At 41.8% G+C, this 20586-nt stretch overlaps 1 protein-coding gene across 2 annotated transcripts in view; it reads right to left on the bottom strand.

Annotated features, from left to right (window-relative positions):
* Nucleotides 1-18752, bottom strand: part of bcam (basal cell adhesion molecule (Lutheran blood group)) — a 63102-nt gene extending 44350 nt beyond the window's left edge. The window contains exon 1 of one of the 2 annotated variants that reach the window (XM_042489836.1): nt 18519-18752. In XM_042489836.1, the coding sequence (XP_042345770.1) occupies nt 18519-18582 (64 nt within the window). In that variant the 5' untranslated portion in view covers nt 18583-18752. The remainder of the gene's footprint in view (nt 1-18518) is intronic. The other variant, XM_042489837.1, reaches the window with a different exon arrangement.
* Nucleotides 18753-20586: the final 1834 nt, after the last annotated feature.

Here is a 20586-nt window from a genome sequence, read left to right as displayed (position 1 = left end):
AGTGATATAAAAAATTAGTATTATAAATGACTTCAGGCATTCATTTTTCATGATATAAAAGAAGTACTGTAAGTCAGTAACACATTCTCGGACAGAAATATTAACAAATCCTGCCCACAGCCGTTGGTGAAATGTTGGTGGGCTTCAAGGGTTTTATAGTTTCTGAACCATTTACAGGCACTTCTTTTTCTCTAGTTTGACAAAGTGTGTTTATTTGTGCTATTTACTGCACTGCACGCTAAAGCTATATCTTTAAAATGGCACTTTAGTGATATCACAGATAATACACACACGTGACTGATGAAGACTGATTACAGCCCGAGATGAGTTCAACTGAAATTCCATTTGTCCTTTATACTGTAGCAACCACAAGTCACAAACATATCGAGAAAAGGACTGTCTTCATTCACCTGCAACACTACACCTCTATGCCTTCATTCTCATGCAAACACGTCCAGCCAAGATACCGAATCAAGAAACGCAGTCAGTAAAACTACGAAAACAAAACAAGTGATGACAAGAAGATGGAGTCTGACAGGCGGAGATTACGAGGATGACAGGTGCTGATAAGAAGAGAGGGAGAAAAAAGTAAATGTGGCAAAACTGGCATGAGGACGCAATGCTGTATGATTGCCAGCATACCGAGATCAAAGGAAAAATGAGGCTTACAAAAGGAGTGTGTCAGGGTGTCCTTGGATCACTTTCATCATGGCTACTGCATACCACAGAGGCAGGCAGTATGGAGAGTGGTTTGCTTCTCTCTTAATTAGTATATCCTGGTGACATTTTGTACATGTCTGTATATACCAGCCTTAAAACATAAGTTTAAGGTTAGCATAACCCTGGGTTTCCTTAAAAATAAGTATTATACAGTCAGAAATACAGAGAAAAAACTCTGGTTTCCGTCCAAGGAGATGAGTCTAGCATGTGTTTGCAGGAGCAGATGGTCCAGGTAGGCGTTGCAAGTGCTGGTTGTTTAGAATAATACGCAAAATAAAATATGGTGGGAAGCCGAGCAGCATCACAGTGTGTGTGTGTATGTGTGTGAATCCTCGTGCATATGTGTAAGACCGAGGCTTCTGGAAGTTCATAGGGGTGTTGAAGCTTAGTTATCAGCACCTCTACTACCCTGGCACCATCCCATTCACCTCCTCCAACTCCAAGCATCTGGTAATAATGTTGAGATGTTTGAGTATATAGGTAGAGGGAGGGAGAGTCGGGGGAGAAAGCATGGATGGGTGGTTAGACAAGAAAAAGGAGGAGGAGGAGGGGGGTGGTATGGAGGTGAGGAGAGAAGGGTGGGGTTAGATAGAGGGTAGTGGGCAGGGGATAAAGATGGAAGAGATAAAAACTGCCGACAAGCGTTCTTTACATTTTTAGCAATTTATGAAAGAAAAGGGAATTCTTCAGATCGTTTACATGATGTTAGAAAACGTTGACTTACTTTCAAATTTCTCAACGTCAGACTAAAACACCTAGACAATGTGGTTGGGGGTCGATTTATTCTTTCATGTATACGCCTCAACCAGACCTGAACTAGCCAAAGGGTTCTGCACATGCCCCAATAGTCCCTGTGCCTGGCTTTGACCCGAAAGTCGAAGAGCATAAATTCATAAAAGAATGCTAGGAAAAACAAATAAAGAAGAAAAGGGAAAACAAAATGAAGGTACCAACAAAAAGTATTTGAGTACATATGAAATGTACAGCACCGAAAGGTTATCCATGTTGTCCTGGTTAGACATGCAGCCTGTTTGCTGCTTGTTTACTTGTTTGGTATGTCACGTAATAAGTCACTCGGAAGAAGGTCTAATTGCAACTAACTAAAATCGGGCATATTGCAACCTACCAAGTTGGTGTGAGACACACTTCTGCCAATAAATCGATTCTCCCCTGGTGCTAGTCTAGTTAGACAGTTGTCCAATCAATTGGCCTAATAAACCTATAACTGTAGCTTGACTTATCCGTGCATGTACTGATTGAAAATATTTAATTTTAATCTAAGTGGTCAAAGACAGACACAAAATGAAAAGAGTGAAATGAAATGCATCCTGTATATTGCTCAACATCTGATCATATGACTATATTCATAGCTGTAAGCCTGTGCTTTTCATTATTGGAGTGGGGGATGGAGAAAGAGGGGGTGGGGGGAAACAAGATGAAGATAAAAGCAGACATGATACTATTGAACTCGTTTCAATTAGATGAACTCAAAGGCAGCCATGGCGAAGCTGGACCTCCCATCAGCACCGTTCATTCATTATTAATAACACTGTGTCCAAAATCACAAGCATGCTCATGACAGATGTTTTGTTTTTTTTTTACATTCAATTTACATTTCTAGAATGGTTATGATGTGAGTCACCGATGTGAGTTTTTTTTTTACTCAAAGATCGTCCTCTTGGGTCTGTGTGTCACTAAATGTCATTTGAGAACAGCGGCCTTTTGTACTGCTTGGGTTAGAATTGCACAATCTGCAGTTGGTGTGGAGGCCCCTTGGGCGAATTTTGACATTTATGGCGGGATGGGTGTTTGAGATGGGTTTGCACAGGCAGGCAACAGCATGTCCTTAAAGGTATATGGCAGGAAGGAGTGTGAGTAGGAGGAGGGGGGTCTGTCAAATCCAGGAGGAGGTGAGAAGAACTAAAGAAATATGGAGCTGAGGAATGTGGAAGAGAAGTAAGTCAAGCTGACGGACAGGAGACATGGAGGCTGTCTGTCATCGCCATTGCTCCAGAATTTTCCATGACTACAACTCTCTATCTCCAAGCATAAAGGTAGCTGGGGGGCAGAAAAGCCACCCCTGTATTTCTATGTCTCTATAATGAGCTGTGAACCACCGGCTGAGGAGGCAGGGAGATACACAGAGGTAATACTTGGAGGTAACACTCCAGCTTAAGTTTCAGCCGTGCACAAGTGAAGGCAGATGGGAACGGAAGACCCACTTCATCGAGGCAAATGTGTTCCTCAGATTGAAGAGGCATTATATACATTTAGTATAGCAGAACCCAGATGCTCTCCACCCTCTGTTGTCATAAATCATGCCAAGTGGTTGCTTCATTCTTCATTCATTGCATATGGGAGCTTTGAAACAAAATGTGCATTATGCAAGATTTTATACAATCATCTTATCTGCACATGCCTGACCAATACTGGACTTCTGGGGCCAATGCTGATACTGAAATTGGGGAGTAAATATTCTGATATTAATACATATGATATTGGCTTATATTTAATACATAAACAGAATTAAGCAATTCTATTATCCCTTGGATATGGTAATCAAATACTTGAGACAAAGATATGTAATGGAGGCAGGATATTTTACAGTTCAACAATAAACTTTATTTTTTAAAAATGACAACTGTGCACTGAAACAGTAAACTACAATGGGAATTTGATAAATCTATATTTCTGTTAATATCTGTTTCTGCATTATTTTTTGTTAGAAACAAATTTCCTATATTTGTTTTATATCCTGCATATCTGACATCATATAACCCGATAACAATATATCTGTTATTGGCCAATATCAGCCAAAAAAAAATTGGCTGACCGACATATAGGTCGGGTTCTGGCTACGGCTAAGTCCCTTCTTTGCGCTGCCATTGCATCTTCACACAGAATCAAACACCAAAGCATCATGCCCCTCCAGTGTGTGATTTTAGATAGCATGCAGGCATCATGGCATCATGAAGGCAAAAGAGGCATGACAGGCATGACATTTAACACAACAGCATCTGCCTCTAGTGTGACCAATAAAAAATATTGCTCTGCAGCTTTTTCTAAATAATAACAATGGCATACAACGACAATCATTTATAATCTCTGTCATATGGCAGCCTATCTCATCCTCTGTTCGGAGTGTGAAAGCTCCTGAATCTAGGTGTTTTCTTAATTTGCGGACATTTTCAGTTGCTGTTTTTTTTTTTTATTTTGCTGCCAGCTGTCGCACACATAACACACCTGCCGTCTGTCCCTTTTACACAGGCATTGATTTGGCGCTGTTACTACTTCCATTGCTGGCAAAGGCAAAGCAACTCCAGGGCTATAGTGTAGTAAAGGGGTTATAGTACAGGCCTACAGCAGGGAACTGCCTTGACCGAATTCCAGGTTTGTAATTATTTTTTCTGTTGAGTACAGCTGCAGGAAGCAAGGACACAAAACTTGATAAAAAATGAATTCACTGATGGCCCAACATGCTGAACATTAGGGAAAAAAATTCAGAATTTGCAATTCAAATGGCTTTTCCCACCCACATGCATAATAACCTTATGTGAAAACAAGCGATAGCAGCTTCTGTATTTATCTGATAAATTGTTCCATTTTGGATTGCACTACACCCAAAGCAGCTGCTGCAAACAAACAGAAGCACTGCAGTGTGTCCGTGTTACTGGCTAATATGGTTTATGGGCAGACCTGTGGACCGAGCCTGGCTCAAACTGATATAGCGGCTTGTTTCCACGGTCCAAAGCCAACCAGCCAATCATTTGGATATTGTCTCATGTTTGTACTGGAGGCTTTGGCTGCCCTCTGTGAGTCAACTGACTGATAATCCACTGCAGGGGCTCTGACCAGCATAGTCGAGTGGGAACAGACTGACACAAACAAGAAAAAAGAACCAGCAGAGAGAGAGAGAGAGGGAGAGAGGAGGCAGTGGGATGTGATATGAGAAATCGAATGAGCGAAAGAGAATTTGGGCAGAGTGGCTGTGGTAATAGCAGTAGTGAGAATAGAAATCAAGAACTCAAGAGGAAGTGGAAGATGGTGAAAGTGTCAGAAACAGGAAACAGTGAGGAGACGGTGACTGGCAGAAATGAGGCCACCGAGAGAAAGAGGTGCAGACGGTGTTGCAAGTGAACACATGAAACACGATCTTGAGTCCATGACCGTCCAGCTGTCTCTCCTCTCTCTCAGGCACTGCCACCATTGCCTTTGTCCTGATGAAAATGCTAAACCTCCCCAGTGGGAGAAGGCAAAGAAAGAGGCACAGTGTGGGTGGGGGAAGGAGAAAGTGTTTCGATGAAGGACAGGAGGTAATGTTCGGATACTTGGACACAGCCAAAGCGAGGGAGGAGAGAACAGGTGGGTAGCCACGGGAAGACAAGTATGCCATTGTTTGGCTGGTACCAATGTAACCATAAGCTCCATGTCTCCTCAAACTGCACCTAGCCATGTAGCATCTCTGACTGATCTACCTTGGAGAGTTAGTGTTAGTGAGGGGTCACTGCTGCATCCTGAGCTTTGACTTTGTTTGCCCCGTCATGCCGATGGTGGGCCCAGCTTTGATGCTCTCCTGAACCGTTACACCAACTGACTCTAAAATCAGCGCCAAATGCATGCACACACACACACACACCCAAACAGATGGGACGAGGTGGGGAGTGTGTGTGGGTGAGGGGCTACAGAAAAGGGTGTAGGCAGTGGATGGTAGATTTTTTGGCTGGCTTTACCTTGCTGACTTCCTTGCCAAAGAGAACAGGCTCCAATTCTGATCATATACCACCAGCTGGTGAACCAGGGGCCACAACCATGGCGCCACAATATGACACAATGCAAACAGGGAAAGGCGCTACAACTGATTTAAAGGGACAGCTTGCCACAAAACCAAAAATACGTTTTTTTCTTCTTTCTTGTAGTGCTATTTAGGAATCTAGATTGTTTTATTGTGTTTTGCTGAGTGATAAAGAGTTTGAGATGTCCAGTTCTTGCAAATATAATGGAGCTAGATGGCCCCTGGCTAGTGGGGCTCAAGGCACCAAAGAAATACATTTGATAAACAGCAATGCCTCTTTCCAAAAATCATGACCTTATTACTCAAGATAATCCAGTTGGAACTATTTTCCTTCTATTCAACTACACTGACCTACCGAATCAGGGACATTAATGGCTTCCTCCTTGGCTAAGCTGTAACATTAACTAGCTCTGTGATGCTAGGGGAGCTAGCAGTAGATACACAATGCCTTCTGCATGGTGATATGGTTAGTGGGCGTGGTTCAGAAGGAAGAAAATTATTCCTACATAAAACCGCTCACAGCAAGATCTGTGATTATCTTGAGTGTCCGGGTCATGATTTCTGGAGAGAGACGTTGCTGCTCAGTTGTCAAATTAATTTTTTTATGCTTTGGGCTCCATAAACCGAGTGCCATCTAGTTTCATTACATTTGAAAGAAGGCAAGCATCTCTACATCCGATATCTTCAGCACTTAGCAACTCACACCAAACTTTTATTTTAAAAGCTTTGGAAGAAGGCAATGAGCAGTTTGAGCAGAAATTACCCAAGAAATGAGCAAGAAATCAGAAAAACTTAGAAAACTATTTATTTTTTTAATTTGGGTTGCACTGTCCCTTTAAGACAAAGTAAAATGAAGCGGAGAATGCTAACAATTAAATCTTTTTTTTAAGTGAAGCCACATAAAAATGCATGAAATAAATGTTTTGTAGACATAATGCCAACTTAAAGACCCTCTAATAATCACCTCTAACAAGATGTGGTTTTGGGCATGTGAATGTGAGGCCCCCCAAGTATACTTATAGGCTCTGCGACAAGTCCACCACTGTCCCATCACCAGCTGGTACTGCCATCGATGTGAGATTGGACACACACACACACACACCTATTTATATCCTCCATTAAGTCTGGATTCCAGTTCACATTGGGGTTGCAGTAATGTTCACATGCTCCTAACAGCCCTGACTGCTCCAAGTGACGGGTGCCCACACACACAGCCGGGTCCTGTCCCACACCCACAGCTAACTCTCTGATTTGTCACACGCTCACACACACTGCAGTGTTAGTTCAGTTAATGGGGTATGCATTCCAGACACACTTTCAAATACCCAGACACCCCCGTCTTACAACTATGTAGATGGACACACACATTGACATACTTAAGCACCTGCATACAGTGCATACATGTATCCATCCATGTGTGCACAATCACACATACGGTTTAAACATTGACGAGTACCACCGTTAGTCAGGCTCTCCCTTTCACTACGCCGTCCTGCTCCACTCCACACCTCCTCTCTCTTCCTCCCCCTCTCTCTCTCTCTCTCTCTGGTGTGTGGGTAATCAGCCCAGTATTAATACCTGCATTCCTACAGCCTACAGGAATGTCTTAACAATGCAGCCTTGTTCAGGTGCAGAGAGAGAAAAACCTCACTGAAAAATACATTAAAATATGCTGCAAAGAGGCACCCACCATGTATTAAGTGATGCACTTTATGATTTGAGATGAACACTGTTGAGTGGTTTACACTTGGCTCTCCTGCTGCCTCCAACACTTGAGGCTAGTCCATAAAAAAAGCTTCACTCAAACACACATACATAGAGCGCATCAGTCAAGTGTGCCACTTGGGAACTCTTAGAGTCTCAAAGCCTGGGATCAAGCAGCAAACACCAGGAGTGAGAAATGAAGCCAATGTGGAAATGCAAAAAACTGCATTTCCTTGAATGGCCACCTGAGGCTGGCTCCAGAGGCAAGTCAATCCCCATAAAGCCCCATGTTAAAATGCCCAACTTTACAGCAGAAATGAAAATGTGAACAGCCTAGTGCAAAAAATAATAAACAGTTTTGACCTATACAGCCAATATTCCGCTTAATTTCAACTGTAGGGGAGGTGAATTTTTATACAGTTCACCTGTTTATCCTTTCTTAAGACTTGAAGTTATACATAATTAAGGTCAGGCTGCTTGAATTGACAGGCTACCTGCCAAAAGTGCCCTCACTTCTCATTTAGATCCAGCTCTAAACGGGAGTCCACAAACCAATGGGTGATGTTATTTCTACAGTCTATGCCTGCGTGGCTTGAAATAAATCAAGATGCAGCTAAGCAGAGTGATATTCCAGTGTTACAATTCAATGCTTTTCAGTGGTAATATACTATGATGCAAGCTGTTCTCACAAACTATTTGTGCGATTTCCTACAAAAAATAATGCTTCTAAATTTGTTCATCTCCTGCATATTTTGAAAAGCTGCAATCACGTGACCATTGCGCTGACAGGAAGCAGTCCACAGCAGTCTTGTACAGAGGCAGGTTGGGGTGGTGGATGGGTCACAAAAATCTGGACTTTCCCTAGGATATGCATGTTTGGAACTGTATGAACTTTGAGTCATTTAAGAACCATAACCATAGACTTACAACCTAACCATAGAAACTGTTATTGCCTAAACCTCCTAAACTGTACATTAATTTTGTAACCTAGTGTTAAGAATTTTACGTTTCTAGTTGGACGCAAATTTGTATATAATTTGTATATATATATAAATTATATATAAATATAATATATATAAATTTGTATATATAAACTTTTGTGCTTGCATTTTGGCATTATGAGGATACATATTTTATGAGAATGCGTTGAATTATGGTACATTCTATTATGTTGTTTTACTAAGTAGTCCAAATTATTTGTGCAAAAATAGGTTGACTAATCAAATAGTTGGACAACAGAAGATTAATTAACAACAATTTTATTTAATGTTTCTCATTTGTGGTCAACTGTGTTTTGCATCACTGTTAAATTAATATTTTGGTGATGGGACTGTCTGTCGGACAACATTTTTTTACATTTTGTAGGCCAAATAATTAAGAGACTTAATAGAGAAAATAATAAGCAGATGAAAATGATCATTTGTTGCAGTACTTTTCCAAAAGTTATTAAGCTAAGCAATTTAAATTACATTATTTACTATGTGACTGGCTATACTATGATTTTTTTTTTTAGGTGTGGGGGAAAATATTCCTATTACTATAATGATTTTGATTTCCACCAATAAGTAGAAGTGAGGCATAATGAAAAGCAGTGACACACTGAGTGCTCCATCATCCTCCCATCCTCCCTCCATCCCTCCTTCTGCCTGTCCCCCTTTGTCAGGCCTTATTATTGAACATGTGCCCTCTCTGCCCCTGCCATTAACCAACCCCACCCTCACACACTGATTTCAATGGACAGGCACACACACATACACACACAACTGCTAATTGACATGTGGAGTCGGTGCATCTTTCATCATTCTCCACAGAGACAAATCTTGAAGTGAGTGTGTGCGTGCGTGTGTGTGTGTGGTGGGGGGGACGGGATCAAAGGAGGTCCTCTGAGCTGCCTGTCCAAGACCTCTCAGCCTCTCTCAACACTCCATACAGCAGCCAGGAAAGCTCAAATCTCTACCGTGGTCACCCTTCACATGTACAGTTCTGCTTGATAATCATTCAGTACGAATAATTGTTAACTAAATTTAAATTTACTGCTGCAACATACCCACCAGGGCAGAATGCAAGATGCTCCCGAGGCAAAACATTGGGGTTATAATTACTTTATCCCCCAATAACAAGAGGCTAAATCAGTTAGGCACTCTGTAAGTCCAACATTATGTCGACAATAACTATCCATCACGTTTGTTGTTCTGCAGATTGCACTGACATGTAATTTGGAATCATTTAGCCTGATGGAGTTATAACCCAATTGAAAGGCATTGATTTTGGATTAAATATTCATATGGACCGGGAGCAAGCTTGTACTTTTTTCCTGCCAGACTGAATCAAAATGAAGCTATGAAACTTGACTCGCCTTGTATTACCGGAATATGGACACAACTGATGAACAACACGAGAGATTCAGTTTGAATTTGCCAATGACAACAAATCTGAGAAATGCACTTGGCTTAATGGATCTGCAGACTTAACTGCTTTCCACCACCACTACTGCACTGATGCAACTTAAGAAATACTGTAACACCTGCAAAAAGTGACTCTTAAGTCCTTTGGCTTGATTACTGTCATTAACTGAACCGTCAGTCAAAAAAAAAAAAGATTACCTTCCCCTACTGTTCAGAACCACCAGGGATTTGAGACGCCCTGCTTCTAGTGGCACCTTCTGTTCAGGCTATTGTGATGATTAGACAGCACATGGTCAGGAGGATGCATGTATTTTGTGCTGGTCCCTGGCAGGGATGAGAGACAGATGACGGATGGAGACTGAGGCAAGTGAGAGGGGGAGGAGAGATGGATGAGTGCGAGATGTGGAGAAGAAAAACAGTGATAAAAGTGATGATTCACAGAGCTGGGCATGAGTTAGGGAGTGGTAACGAGACCGACAAGAGAATTCCAGGGAGGACTGGAACTAACAGAGAAAAAAAGACTCAAACTAAAGTTAAGTACAAGATGTGACTAGAGGAGAACATTAACAGTCAGAGCATGGTAACTTCACTCCTCTACTCTTCTCTTTCAAAGTCAAGTTCACACAGGCAGAGGGGCGCAAAGGGAACTTTAGTGCTGTGGTCGTTGTTTCAGAGGGGCTCAGGTAAGCGAAACCTTGATGAAACAAAGACGAGTTATGTCTTTAGGCAAGTTAGAAGCGCTGAAAGCTGACACTGAGTGTTCAGTGATGACACTCTGGCCCCACTCTCAGGTAACGTGGGGGAGCCCCCTTTTTCTCACACACAAACATGAAGTCATAGCGAACATCTAACACACAGACGCAAGCTGAAAAAGTATATATGAGTGCTGTAATGCAAACGCCTGCCCCTCCTCCACCTCCTGCTCCTCCTCTTCCTTCCCTGCATGGAGGATTAATGTTCCCACTCTTGTCTCCCAGGTCCCCCCGGCCCAGTTAAAGCAATAAGATCTCATTGTCAAACAGTGACCAGCCTCACCGGAGAGGTTAACCACCGCTGCTTAACCATTAACTAGATTAAAGTCAAGGAGGCGCAGGAATGTTTTCTGACAGATGGAAGACAGAGATTGGACATGAAAAGTGGTTATGAAGAGAGAGGAGTAATGGCTGTGGTTTTGGGACAACCTTTGTGGCAGCGAGTTTGAGTAAATTTACTCACACAAGTGTGCACATATGTAAACACAGGACATTCTGTAGCCTAGTGAACTTTAAGTCACCCTCATCTCCCAGTTATCATTATGCCACACTGATAAGGGAGGAAAAGAATCCCTTGAGGCTCCACCGTCATATTTCTGAAACCACTCCTTCGAAGGAAAAAATGACTGGGTCAGAGGTGCATTCAAATATCTGTTCACATGCTTGAAATTGTGCCTCAGTAGCGTGGGAGGTGTTTTAAATCATGTACACTAACTTTAAAAAAGCATGTCTGGCTGGGTATCATTTCAAAAAATTCTATTTGAATAGCAATATCAATAGAGGCCTTTATTCAATACCTATGTTATGAATGAGTTGTTGTATTGGTAGCCATAATTTTAAACATTTTGGTCACATATTGGTAGACTGAACTGCAAAATCCTTCAAATACACCCCACTTCACCACACCACAGTAGAGCTGCAACTATTAATTGATTACTTAATCACCAACTAATGAAAGAAATGTCAAAAGTCTCCAAATCCAGCTTCTATTTTCTGGTTTCTTTAGTCCTGATTGACAATAAACTGAATATCATTGGGTTGTTGACAAAACAAGACATTTCAGGATGTCATCTTGGGCATTTTATAGACCCTTCCTTCACTGATTATTGGTAAACTTAACAACAATCAATTAATCAATTGTTGTTTTTAAAAAACATTAAAACTTATTTAGCTTATTTCAGACATTACCAAATGTGTTTATTCCTCAATAAAAGCTCAGAACAAAATATTGCATATCCTTTGGCAGCCTATTGATTGATTGATTACATTTCACATGATCAATTCAATTCTTAACAACAGATTAATCAATCGATGATTAATTGTTACCATCCCTACAAAAAACGAATCGATTAATCAAGAAAATAATCGCCAGATTAACTGACAATAAAAATAATCATTTGTTGCAGCCGTTGTCTGATGGATGAGCATTCTATAAACGGCCAGAAAAAGAAGTGGTATAATTAATACTTAATATCTGTGTCTACCCTCCACTACACCATGCCCAGCTGTAGGTAAAAGCATGTCAGATAAAAATAAAAACAGAAAGGGAAAAACAAGCTAAATTAGGGGTGCGTTCACAGCCAGCATACAGTTTTACTCTCTCCTTACACCACAACAGGACAAGCCAGTGGTGTGGAAAGACATGAGGTGGTAATGGAACCCAAGTGTGTGTGTGTGTGTGTGTGTGTCTGTGTGTGTGTGAGAAGGGGGTGGCAGAGCCTTGGAGGGGTGCATTCAACAACTGCTGCTGAGGCAACTGTTGATGTCTGAAAAGCAACAGCTTGCGGGGCTCCCAGAGGACGCTCTGCCAGCCAACAGTCAGATGGAGGGTTTAGGGTTGGAGGGGCGCAGGGGTTAGGATTTCTTCTCTGCTGCCAGGAAAATGATCTCCTTGGCCACAGATCCAGGCTTTTCTATGACATTCCCCATTCCTAATTGGTATCCCTCAATCCTGACGTACTCCGCCTGTCTGATCCTCACTGCTGCTATCTCTGCCCGTATCGCCTTTGTTCATTTTCTCCCCCCTCATACGCTGTGAGACTGATCAAAACAGCTGGACACGAGCTGAATGCTATAAATGCCATTTTCTGTGGCAGACAAAAAATATCGGCCATCGTACGTCCTTGCGATTTAATGGCACACATTTGTATAGTGCATGGCTAAAAAGCTCAAGCCAGTCCTGCTGTTTTTGTGTATTCCTACAACAAACATATTCAGAAACAGAACCTCTTTTCCGCATCTTGCTACAGCACTCTCCTGCTAAATGGATTGGCAGCACTTAACCTCGTCTCCCGAAAGAGCTTTGTGAATTTTCAATTTTGCTCCAACCCTGAAAAGCTTCCCCCACCACTACACTATCACATACACAGATGTAGAGACAAGGACACACATACAGAGACATGTACCCTCTTTTCAAGGCTGCATTTGAAATTAGCCATCACCATCATCTTCCTCCCCTGAGACAAGAACAACAAGACTGCACAGTGGCTCCACAACAGTCCGCTGTAATCATCTCTCATCTCATCCCTTGATCTCTCGTTGTCCATCCCTTCCTCTCTGCTTCCTTCCTTCCCTCCCTACAACTCCCACTAATGACAAGAGAGCATCTTAAAAGCAACAGATGAAACCAAAACAACTTTTAGCCAGTTTCTTTTTCGCTTTTTTCTTCTTTATATTCACAGCAATGTGTTTTTAACTTTTTTTCCACAACTTTGAAAGTTTAAATGAGGATTCAAACACACAGTTGGCAGACAGACACCATACTGGAATGTTTTCGCTGGAGAGTGGGAAACAGCGAACCTGCCAAGCGGGGGAGGACGGTCATTCTTATTTTAAAATCATCAATAGCAGCCATAAATCTGCCGAGGAACGTCTCTAGGGATGGGCGTAAAAGCAAACAGAGCCCTCTCCCACTAAAAACACAGCGGGCGATCTTCCTGATGCTATGCAGGGTTATTAACAGTGAGCCACGCACAAAAGCAGAGTGGTTGACACGGGCAAAGACAACATGGTAAATCACAGCAAGCAAACACGCACAAACAAAACTGAAGGTGTTGTTAAAGGGATAGTTCAGATTTTTTGAGGTGGGGTTGTGAGGGGTACTTATCCCTAGACAGTATATTACAAACGGTAGATTTTGGGTGACACGCCCAAATTTGGAGAAGCAAGCTGGAAATCAACATGGAAGCTAAGAAATCTACGGTTCTGGAAGTGATTTGGCCACGAAGAAAGTCCCACCTAAAAAAATCTATATTCATTTAAGTGTAAGCTCAACCACTTCACTTTGCTGTCCAACATTCATTTTCCAGCGGGATAATGAAGCAGTTATATCGTTCTCTTCAAAGCCAGACTCACCTGAGAAAAACAGCGATTTAACATCACTAAACACTTTGTGACTTTGGTGTTTAACGATTTAAAATCTGAGCATATGACCCAAAAAATAGTAAAAAAGACAAAAAACTTTTTTTGAAAATTTGTAAATTAAAAAAATAAAAAACTAATTAACTGGAAAAGGGTGCTTAAAAATTATAATAAATTAAAATAATTTTAAAAATTTAATTATGATAGTTATAAATACAGTTTTTCCCCATTTTCTTTTGAAAATAATTTTCTAAATCTACTTATTTCTTGAAATTTATGGAACAGTTCTTACCAAGTTGCTTATTGCCTCTTTTGCCATGCTTTTTTGAGAGAAAAAAATCAAACCAAATGAACATTGAGTTCAAATGTTTAAATACTTGTGAAAGATGTCTAAAGGCAGCACAAGTAAAATGATATAGTCCCAGGGTTTTAGGAGTTAAAAAGGTTAGTTCAGATCCACCAAAGTCACACTAACTGACCTACTGATCATAAAAGCAGTAGACCAGCAGCTCCTGTATTCAGCATGCTAAAATTTTTGTTGTTGTCATTGGAGTCTGGTGGCATGCATAGATGGGGAACTGAAGCCTTTAACTGCTTCCCCGTCGGAAAGAGCTGTGTGACGGAAAGGTAAATCAGTGAAAATCCTCTAAATATAGCATACACTTGAACTGATATTGATATCCCTTTAAGGACAAAACAGAAAAAAAGACTAAGGCAGAGCCACAGGCAGACAGACAAAGATAAGGAGAAAGATGGGAACATAGACAAAGCTGATCTGGAGAAACACACCTTTTGTTTATGTATGAGTACCTGTGGAAGTGTGTGTAATCACAGCTTTGGCTGCAGCTCTTTTGAAGCTCTCGTGGGGATATGAGGATGAAAAAGCGAGGGGATAAACTTTTCCGTCTCCGCTGTGAACCACATCATACTTGCTAACTGACTTCAAACCGGGATTAACCACATGCATGCAACCTGCCATCTGCTGATGCCCAGTTGCCTGTCGGTGCTGATTGCCAGCTCACCAGCCAACATCAGCGTGCTCTCACACTGCTGTAATTGACTTTAATGTGTCATTCATTGGGAATAATAAACACTAGTGGGTATGTGAAAGGTTGCCGAGCTCAAATTTCCTTCTCTGAGTTCAATGATTACTGAATGGCTGGACCTCCTGACACAAGCCAACCACAACATGCCCTTTATTTTCACTGACTAATGTTTAACTGGTGCCCCCTGCTTGCGCGGGCAAGTGAAACCCCTTCAAACTACAAGAATGCACCCTGGCTGTGAACTGACTCCAGCTTTGCACCTGTAACACTGCCTTTTCATGGAGAGACAGATGCCACATTGTGGTATCGCTTGTTTGTATGTGGATTACTGCCTGAAACTTGTGGTGAGAGGAGGTTTTCAAGCCAGAAGGGAAGCCCTCGTCCATAGAATTTGAAGTGATGACAAACAAACACACACTTTACACAGCGAGTGCCGACGTGTCTAGAGGAATGCCACTCATTTCTTCTCAGTGCTCTGCTCTATCACTGTCACACACATGAATCACCCCAATAATTACAGCTCCATCCCACTCCAGAGGCCTAAATGACAAGGGGGCAAACATAGACTTGCTCACCCCCAAAGCAGCCACTATCAACCTGTCACTCACTGCTGTATGAGCGAAGGTTTCCAGTGTTGCGTAACATCAGAATCCAGCATTAAGAAGCTTTACGTGTGTGTGTGTGTGTGTGTGTTTCCATGAACTGCACATATATTATGAGTGCATGTGACTACTCCCTTGCTGATGAGTGAATGTATGTTACCTGTGCATACCTGTTAATGTTTTTGCACTCAAGTGTTCAAGAATGCACACGTGTGTATGCTTGCACAAAACTAAGTGCCCCGGGACAGTTGTAAAAGAGGTCCCCTGGCTTTTATCTCCTTGTGGCTAAATGGCTCTTTTTGGGGCCTAATACCATAATAATTGCACAAATCTCCAGGGGGTGCACTTTTGATGCGGCGCTGGCAGGGGGGACAGAAATTAAAAGTGAGGAAATGACTGCTGGAATTAGGGTGGCCATAGACAAAGAGGCTGACGCTGCGTGTTAGACTTTAACACCTTGAACTCAGCTGATGCTTGTCACTACGATTCTTTCCACTTGTCCCTGACCACTTTGGAGTCTCTACAGTTTAGCTCAGACTCATCTGACCATTTGACTCTGCTTTTGTCTCTTTACCTTAATGTCACTTTGTTCTTTTTATCCCCCCACAAAAGCGAAAAAAAATCCAAATTAAGGGAGAAAGTAAAGCAGTGCTGGTGTGAAGTTGCTACTCTGATAAAGTGCCGGTTGTGTTTTACATAACCTTGCAGTGAGGATAGAGTGTTGTAATGTATTTTCTTCAACTTCTGCTTAGAAATAGTGTTTCTAATTTGGACAAACTGTGCTATCACCAACAAAAGACACTGAAAATAAAGTTACATTTTCCACTTTTGATGCCTGCCCTGCAATGTCAACGCAATGGCATCTCAGGAGCGCAGAAGAGGAGCCGTTTACTCACATGTCTGGGTGAGTGGGTCAAAGGGTCAGCGGCGATCTTGGGCACAAGCATGCCGAGCACCTCGGGGCGCCCCACGCTACCATACACCACATATCTGTGTGTCACAACTACACGCATAAATACAGGCACACATGCTCAGAGATATGTCGTCACACATTCAGGAGATGACACACATCTGGGTGTTACGTGTCCCGAGTTTCTATTCAGCGCGCTTCTATGTTCAGAAACGACATAGCTGCAAGCTGCCGGTGTGTGACCAGTAATTGTGAGAATGTGGGTCTGTGTGACAGAATCCCAGTGAGACCCAACAAGAGCTGCTATTATTAGACAAAACTATGCTGGAGAGAGAGGATGAGGGAGAGACTTCAGTAACTGAGGGATTTGGCAAACTTTCTCTTTGAAGAAAGCAACGTTTGTAGCGCTCAAGTGAAATAATGACTTTCCTTTCCTTCATACTTCTGAGCAGCACGCGAGGATCGAGGGGAGCTCAGCACCTGGAGCTGAGCTTTTAAATCAGCGCACCACAGCTGTACAGAGGGATGTGTGATCTACAGTGCGTCTAACAATTACAGGGCAGTTTTGTTTTTGAGCACCTGTTAAAAGGCTCCATGAGGGACAGACAGCAAACAACTGTCTCTGAGGCCAAAGAGGGGGGTCGTAAAAGGAGATCTAGGGGAAGACGTGGTGTAAATAGTATTATGGAAAAAGAGAAGACCATGTAAATCTTGAGGTGGATGCTGATATATATGTTTGTGTAAAATTAAAATAAATTGCTACAGGTTAAAGCGAAATAAGAAATACACAAGGAAGCCGTGAGTGTGAAAGAGAGAGGGGAGCCGCCCAGCACCAGCAGCCCCGCCCTTTAGCTCATCCTGCTTCAAACCACTGCACCAGCAAGAAATTAGAAATAACTTCCATGAAATGCCCTTAAAACATTCAGCAAGTATGATCTCAATTTACACACACAGTCACACAGGACCCACTGATGGCTGTAACGTGTATTTCCAAATCAAACATGTGAAAAAACAAACCTCAGCATCAAACTGGAAATCTATTACTCATTTAATAAGGACATAAATAACTTTAATATTATAGTGACACTAAAAAGAGGTATTAAAACCATATAGTACAGTGAAGTATAATCTCACTTGCAGCTCTGTAAATTCTTATGGGACAGTTAGAAGAAGAGCATGGGAAATAAATCTCCATGGTAAATGTAAAACGAGGTCAGTGATAAACTTGTAGAGCACCACAGCAACACCTTAAATGGATATAGTGTTATTGGCTTTAGTTCGCAATCCAAAACTTTTCTTTGACGAGCATATAAGGAGAGTTGAATTTAAAATGGCTTAGCCTCTCTGGCAGCACCCAGGGGTGCTGAGGGTGAGGCGCGCTGCCAGCAAAGGAGACGCAAATCCCGCAGATCAGACATCAAAGCAGCTGGAAACTGCACCCAGCAGCCAGACATAGCAGCGTGGATGAGACAGAGACGGCCAGAGTGCTCTTCAAAATAAAAGCTTAACATTTCTCACAGTTGGCGGAGGGAGTATTTGTGATGCCTAAAACATTTTGGAAGCTTTTTTTTTTTTTTGTAGATTTACCAAAAAATTATGAATTTTCAATGATTTTGATGATGTTTTATTGCAGCTGCAGCATAGAAGTGTTTAGGCTTGATTGGATTGGCAGCGGGGTCCAGAGGGAAATAACGGAGTGCCGCAGTCCTGTGCGCTAAGACGTGCACTCAAGTGAGACGCTGAGACTTGCCGCACAACTACGAAGAGACACTAAACCCTTAAAACATCCTATCCGTGGAGATAACCCGTATGTCAGGGCTGCACAATCTTACAACCTCAACCTATTGTTTTTGGAAAGAAAAAAAAAACAGTTTGCTACAAACTTGTACGTTACATGTTGCGCTGGGGATAAATTCGGTTTTCCACCTGCTTATCTGCGCAGCCGGTAACAGGTTGCTCGACAGCAGCCAAGAATAGAGAGCAAACATAAATTACAAAGTGTTAAAGTAGAGCAACTCCATGCCTCAGACTGCGGCATGTACGGACAGGTTTGTCCCGAAAGCAGCGGACCTCCAAACTCGAGAGTCCGCGAAAAGTATAAATCTGCACCCTGAATCCACGAAAAACTAACCAAGAACGTGTCCAAAGCATTATAAAGTTACTAACACAGGGTGTGATTTCTAAAAAAAGATATATAAATATATAACGAAAAGTATCAAAGACTTACCTTGAAATGCCCAGAGCAGCAAGGTGCACAAGACCGACGTGCGTCCAAACGTTATCCCGATCATGGTTGCTTTTTTCCCCCTAACTTTTCAAGGAAAAGTATTCACTTTGTTTTGGGTTGTAGAGTGGAAATCTGGCAACAGCGAGTCTTTTTCTTTCAATGCACCAAAGCTTTCTGGACTTCTCTCTCTCTCTCTCTCTCTCTCTGTCTCTCTGCAAAAGACTGCCTCTCTCCCTCACTCACACACACACATACACAGAAATCTGATGCTGGTGGCAGTCTTCTTGGTTGATATATTTGCACAAAAGGTGACCCCCCCTCCTCCACTTCCTCCTCCTCCCCCTCCCAATCCCGCCCCCCCCCCTCCCCTCTCTCTCTCTCTCTCTCTCTCTCTCTCTCTACCTCACTTGCAATGAAAAGACCTGCTTGACTAATCGCGTAGGTCCACTGGGGCCCGCAGGATTTCTTTAAAGCAAGTTAAAAGTGATTTTATCATGAGGCTCTCTGACTCATTGCAAAGTCAAGTTTCATCAGGTTGATTCGCTGCAGAAAAATCCCCAATGAACTAGAGGAAATGTACCAGCTCACATTAAGTTTATTGTACTACCACATTATATTTTTGTCCCTATTAGCCTAGATTATTAACGTTATTTTTAGACTTATTTAGAGTATTAAGTATTAGTATGGCACAATTTAATGTCTTTGTTACTTGGAAATGATAGAGGTAATGACATGGCATTTAAAAAAAACTCATATTAACGTTGATAAAATTGGCTGCAGAACAATTAACTGTTAATTAGGTGGGAAATTGGAAAACATATTTCAACTGTAGACATGGGAAATTATTTTCATCTGCTATTGCTAAAGGCTAGTATATTAATCTTGCAGGTTACTAATCATCACTCAGAGGTCTTGTGTTGCATTCACGTGCCCCTCAGATGGTCCCTTTTTTCAAGTTGGGAAATCATTTGGTGATTTTGGTGTGTTCATGAGCTTTAAAGGCCCTGACACATCAAACCGATGGTCGGCCATCTGTCAATGTTCAGCTGCCGATGAGCGTTGATCGCCCCAGTCTTTGCCCCGTTGCCCTTTGTCGACTTTTTTTTTAGCAGCTTCAGCATGTTGTATTGGCCTCGCATACAGCGGAGGCCCCAACGAAAGACACTGTATCACTCTGTTTGGCAGTTCAGCTCATTGCACAAGAAGAAAAACAGAAGTGTTATAAGCAAACAAAGGGGTAAATTCAAGAAGGAGTGAGATCGAAACAAATTTGTTTTATTGGGTAAGATTATTTTTCTTTAGCCATTGAGCTCTTTAGCAAATATGTCATTTGTGTTTATAATCACCAGCGCATGGTAAATAAGTTATCTTATTTTAGCATTGAATTGTGTTGTAAATTTGCTAACTGGCTAATTAGAATCATGATGGTTTTCGCGTTTCCCTTTTTGAATGACCATTATAAACTAATATACTAACTAATACTAACTTTAATTTCTTTTTTGTAAAGCACTTGGGGTGCATTTCTTGTATGAAAGGTGGCATGTTTTTTGCATTTATGATGTTAACTCAGCAACTCCTGTACCTAAGTTTTCACCAGCTTTTCAAGTTGTTGTTCTGACTTGAGGGGGCATTCACTTGAATTTTCCCTGTCAGGAACTCATTTTACAGATTATTCAGAAACTACATGAATGCAGGGTTAGTCTCACCCAAAAACCAATTGGTTGGGAAAACAAACACCTTTCTTTAGCTACTTTGTTTCACAGACAAATTTCCTGCCCTGGTTCGACCGTTAACATTGCATTTGTCTTAAATTAGGATTTTTATTTTCAAAACAACCGGAGGCAATTTCTTGGGAGTGGGGTTAAACTGTCTGCTGTTGACAGACATACCATTCATTCCTAGACATATAATCCCTTGAGAATTTGTTTGGGTATTTGCAGGGTATGGCACAGGGTATTTGGGTATTTACAGTTCAGATATACAATTATCAGTAAGAGCTAAGTGGCTTTTTCTCAATGCTATAATACCAGGCTGAGTGCTCAGAGTGGCTATTGTGTGATCTATGACG

The sequence above is a fragment of the Plectropomus leopardus genome, chromosome 7, assembly GCF_008729295.1.
Source record: "Plectropomus leopardus isolate mb chromosome 7, YSFRI_Pleo_2.0, whole genome shotgun sequence".
Taxonomy (NCBI): Eukaryota; Metazoa; Chordata; class Actinopteri; order Perciformes; family Serranidae; genus Plectropomus; species Plectropomus leopardus.
The sequence above is the reverse complement of the archived record's forward strand: the minus strand, read 5'-3'. Positions and strand labels throughout refer to the sequence as shown.